The sequence below is a fragment of the Sinocyclocheilus rhinocerous genome, unplaced genomic scaffold, assembly GCF_001515625.1.
Source record: "Sinocyclocheilus rhinocerous isolate Xijiao unplaced genomic scaffold, SAMN03320098_v1.1 scaffold1069, whole genome shotgun sequence".
NCBI lineage: Eukaryota > Metazoa > Chordata > Actinopteri > Cypriniformes > Cyprinidae > Sinocyclocheilus > Sinocyclocheilus rhinocerous.
In genome coordinates, this window is record NW_015635541.1 from 163,419 (window position 1) to 168,278 (window position 4,860).

General features: G+C 36.9%; 1 protein-coding gene and 1 non-coding gene across 2 annotated transcripts in view; one reads left to right on the forward strand and one right to left on the reverse strand.

The window, feature by feature from the left end:
* Positions 1 to 2,706, reverse strand: part of ide (insulin-degrading enzyme) — a 22,412-nt gene extending 19,706 nt beyond the window's left edge. The window contains exons 1-2 of the mRNA XM_016561746.1: positions 2,565 to 2,706; positions 1,566 to 1,750 (exon numbers count right to left, since the gene is read on the reverse strand). Of these exons, the coding sequence (XP_016417232.1) occupies positions 1,566 to 1,750; positions 2,565 to 2,599 (220 nt within the window). The 5' untranslated portion in view covers positions 2,600 to 2,706. The remainder of the gene's footprint in view (positions 1 to 1,565; positions 1,751 to 2,564) is intronic.
* Positions 2,707 to 4,196: 1,490 nt separating this feature from the next.
* trnah-gug (transfer RNA histidin (anticodon GUG)) lies at positions 4,197 to 4,268 on the forward strand. Its single transcript has one exon. It is a non-coding gene; the product is annotated as a tRNA-His (tRNA).
* Positions 4,269 to 4,860: the final 592 nt, after the last annotated feature.

Below are 4,860 nucleotides of genomic sequence, written 5' to 3' on the forward strand. Positions count from 1 at the left end.
CGCTCCTCGGATGCTCTCATTTCCCGAGTTGTGCTTTTAAGTCGGAATGTGAAAACAACATGGACACTCGCGTTACTACAAAGATTTGTGTTATTTGTATTATTAGAGCTTTCCGACTTGAGTTCACGTGCATTTTCTCAGTCGGGAAATTATTTGTCACGTGCGGTGCCAGTGATGATGCTTCTTATGTCCGTTTCGGAGAACCGGAGGAAATATTTCAATCGATCGCTCAGGCATGGCACCGAAATGAGGCACCGAAATCTGCGTTCTGATTCGGTTCTAGTACATACCGGTTACATAGGTACCGGTGCCATATTGGTACCGGGTTTCGGTTTCCCAAACCTTTTCAAGATCCTCATGCTTAAATCCTTAGTTACAGAAAGGTCTGCATGAAGGTTTGCTACAGTACTAAAGGCATTAGAAAACTTAAACAACCAGCTCTACCATAATATATGAGTCAGACAGATGGGTCTCCAAGTCTTTGGAGCAAGGGTTCTCAACTCCAGCCCTCAAGGCCCACTTTCCTGCAGAGTTTAGCTCCAACCTTGATCAAATTCACCTGCCTGTAACTTTCTAGTGATCCTGGAGGAAATGCTTGCAAAACCAAGTTACTCAATTCAATAGGACAATTTAAATTAGAAGCAGTATTTCGACTCAAACTCGGTTGAAAATTAACGTATTTTCAAAAAACAAATTCATGCTACACAAGCAGAATAAATTTGCACAAATCCCCTGTAAAACATTGTTACATTGAAATAATGAATGATGTAAACAAATTCTTTCATTAATAAGGGCCACTAATAGCATTGTGTCACTGTTTAAATGACTGAATCAGTTTGTTGAGCCGGTCCTTTGGTCCTTTTTAGATTTGAAAACTAATTGGAATAGTGTTCAGCATGAACAAAGCCTTAGAAAAGAAAAAAAATACAACCTCAAATGAATTCAAATATGATTCCAGTCTTATCAAAAGCCTCTTTTGAAGTGTAATAAGTGAGCATTAAAGAAACGCAATGACATTTTTATATCTTTTTTTTTTCTTCTTAAACTCCCGCTTTATCAAGTGTTTGGGTTGTTGAAAGCTGCACTTTCGGGCATTAGTTAAGCCCCCCCATAAGTCTGTGCTGACACACTGGGTGGCGCTCCAGCTGTTATTCAAATGAATTGTTTAAAGTTAATTTTTTTCTTAAATAAAGGGCTGAAAAGATGCAACGTGACACAAGGAAGCCTTCAATGACTTGTACAGAGTGGTCTGTTCAGAAACAAAATTACTCAAAACTCTCGTGGGCTTTTGAGTTTCTCTCTGCAACAAAGACACAAAACCAGGACAAGGGCATGCCGACAAGGTCTGGACTATTAAAAGTTGCTTTAAGTGAAGTGGAAAGCTACAGAGAGAGACAGAGGCCACCCAATCAATTCCGTTAAAACGTAGTTATTGATGGCCAATAATGAAGATGTCCTTCAGGTTAGTAATAAATAACCTGCATTAAAATAGAAGGGATCAGAAAGCAGTAAGTAGAGAGATATGCAAAATGGAGCAAACAATCAAGAAAACTCTTTCTGTTTACCTATGTGGACATCCAGTGCGGCTGATGATTTGTCAGTGGTGGGGTCACTGATGAGAACGGCTTTCAGCCCATTTGTAAACTCAAGTCCTCGATACTCCCGTTTGTCTTCTGGAGAGCGATTGATATCACTCACTACCCTCTTTACAGCCGGATCACTCATTCTGATGGACAGAGTTGAAATAGGTCTGGATAAACAAAAGACAACGTTAAGAGGCCAGGCATTATCAAACAAACTCTTATGAATGACTTCCTGTAAGGAGGAATTTCAATGGGCAGACACACTCCACATGTCAAGTAAATTTCACAATCAGTCAGACATACAGAAACCATTTAGATCAGAATGCGAATTAAAACGTCATTTAGTTTTAGTTATTTAGTTTAAAATGTTACACTTTAATTAAAATTAGGCTCAGTCCGTTAAATTAGTTGAAGTGCTAGATTTAGTTTGAAAGTATTACCTTAGTCTAACTGTACTTTAAGTGTCCGTTTAGTCTATTAGCTTACTTGAAACTTAAGTTCAGTTGAGACTAAACTTGCACTTGAACTAAACCACTAATGTAGCTGCATTAATGGTTTAGTTCAAGTGCATGTTTAGTCTCAGTTTAAGCGAAATTGTCTTGGTTGAAGAATACATTTAGACCGATTAGTTTAAAAGTAAATTGAGATTAGGTTGTAGATTATGTCACGTTACTTTGGTTTAAGTGATTTAGTTATGCGTATGTTCAGTTTAAGTCGAACTTAAATTTAAACAGTCCAGTCGTCTTTCAGCGTTTTCGTGGGGCTTGAAGTTTTAAATTGACTTACTGTTGAGTTAAAAACAAACGAGAAATTGAACAGACTCAAACATTTTCAGAATTTAAACAAAAAAATGTTGAAACATTATGAAATACTGTCATGAGCTAATGCTATCGCGCGCGACAGCAACACACGAGCCCAACGCCAGCGAATCGGGCCGCCGCTGAACGAACACAAAAAACAAAACATATATTTGACACTTACCTAATAGTTCGAATGAAAACAGTGGTTAATATCATAAAATCGGAAGAAAACTCGCTGTAAAGGCCCACCGGCTAGCACATTTCTGCATACTTCAGTACTGGATAACAAAACTCTGCCGAAGGCGTCAAGACGCCATGATTTCGGCAGACAGAACCAATCAAACTCAGATCAGCCGCAGGCCGCTTTTACGCGCCGTTGATTAATTTACATTTAATATGAGATATTAACCATTACATATATGTATACACGTACGTGGAACATATATTGTTATCAAAACATTTTGAAATACCCATTTGTTTCCCTGAAGTGGTTGGAATTGCTTAGTCACGCCTTGCCGACGATTGACGTTACGAAACAGGCCACACCCACATCCAGGTTTAGTAGCGAGCACGTTGAGTATTTAAAGTGACCCCTGATTTAAGCGTCCAGCTGTCCATCTCTTTCTCTCTCTCTCTCTCTCTCTCTGATTATGATTCGCTAGTGACATAATCTTAAAACTCTTACTGATCTAATCCCTTATTGATATATTCTTTTGTGATAGGGTAGACATGATGCAAACATTATAGGTTAAACGTATAATATGTAAAAGGGAAAGTGTGTTGTTCTGTAACTGGTCACAATTTATTTTGTTTATCATAATTTTTAATCACAGATCGCTTCGATTCTAAAATGGTTTGAGAAGCATGTCATGCTGCAGCTCTTTCTGACTGCTGTCATTGCTTGACATTTAATGTCAACCAGACAACAACAACTTTGAGTGTGTTACTGTCATAACGACCTCAGACAAGAACAAGAACACATAACTACTATGCAAAACTGCAGTTTACTTCTCTTAAAACAAAAGATCAGTTAAAGATAGTTTCCAGGTTTCCATTTATGTTATTTCGGTGCATCTGGAAAATGTACGACGACGTTAGACAAAGCACACGGAAACAACTTTTGTTTCAATTCACTAACAATAACATACATTTTGTTCAGTACAGATTATACTGTACAACATTACACAATGATGCATACAAAAATAAGATAAGAGAAAAAAAAGAACAAGTTATTATAAACTATCAAATAAAATAAAAAGTGCCAGGGGTAATAATATAAAAATATTATAAAATAAAAAAAAAAATCTTTAAATATATATAAAAAGCAAAATAATATAAAAACAATCATATAAGAATAAAAATAAGTGTACAAAAGGGTGGTTATTGAATTACTAACCCTGACAGACAAATGTAACTGAATATTAATTTCATCGGCTTGTTATTTTTCATGTTTTGTTTTCAAGTAGGCTATATGACAAACAATAATACAAAATGTTCTGCAAGATCTAAAGATGCAGTAAGGAGCTGGGAGCTTGATTTGCTCTTAAACAGATTCTGGATTAAAAATGAACAGTCTTTAATACTCTCTACAACAATTTCATCCTGACAAATAATCACAGAAACGTCGCAGAGGTCATGTCGGCTGTTTGGGAGATTTGCAGAGCCCGAATAAAGAATCAGGGCTGAATTTGTGATTTCTTGTTTACAACATGAAAATCAGTTGTTACAGCAGCTGTTCATCAGAATAACCCATTAAAGCCTTGATGATCATCCCTGTGAATTTTCCGCATCGCGCTCGTCCTGTAGGTGGCTCGCCGTGATCGTATAGTGGTTAGTACTCTGCGTTGTGGCCGCAGCAACCCCGGTTCGAATCCGGGTCACGGCAGTTTTTTGTGCAGTAAAATCCCGAATTCATTATTACGGATTCTGAGTATTTACACAGCCAAATCAGGATGGTCACAGAATGAATCTAAAATAGCCGTGACAGATTAAAAAGACTGACACATCTTAACGTTGACGTAGTCACGTTGCGGATGCGTCAGTGTTGTCCTGACCGTCGCACCAATATGTCATTTTGATCACTTCCACTAGGTGGTGATATTACAATTGTTAAGAATATGAATCATACACACTGTACAGTGTTGCCAACTTAGCAATTTTGTTGCTAAATTTAGCAACTTTTCACATTACCTTAGCAACTTTTTCTTCCAAAAGCACCTAGCAACAAATTTAGCTGTTTTAAAATTTATTTGGCAACTTTTAGCAACTTTTGATAAGTGACTCAAACGATAAAAAGGCACACATTTTCCATCTAAATCACACAAAATAAGGAAACCAAAGATGCCTAGCAGTACACAATTCACATGAATTAAGTTATTGCTATTTGCAATTGTTTAATTTAATAATAATAATTGAATATTTGAATAATTGTTCATTTATGATACACCTTGTTAGTAGCTTGTACCTGCGATTGTTGA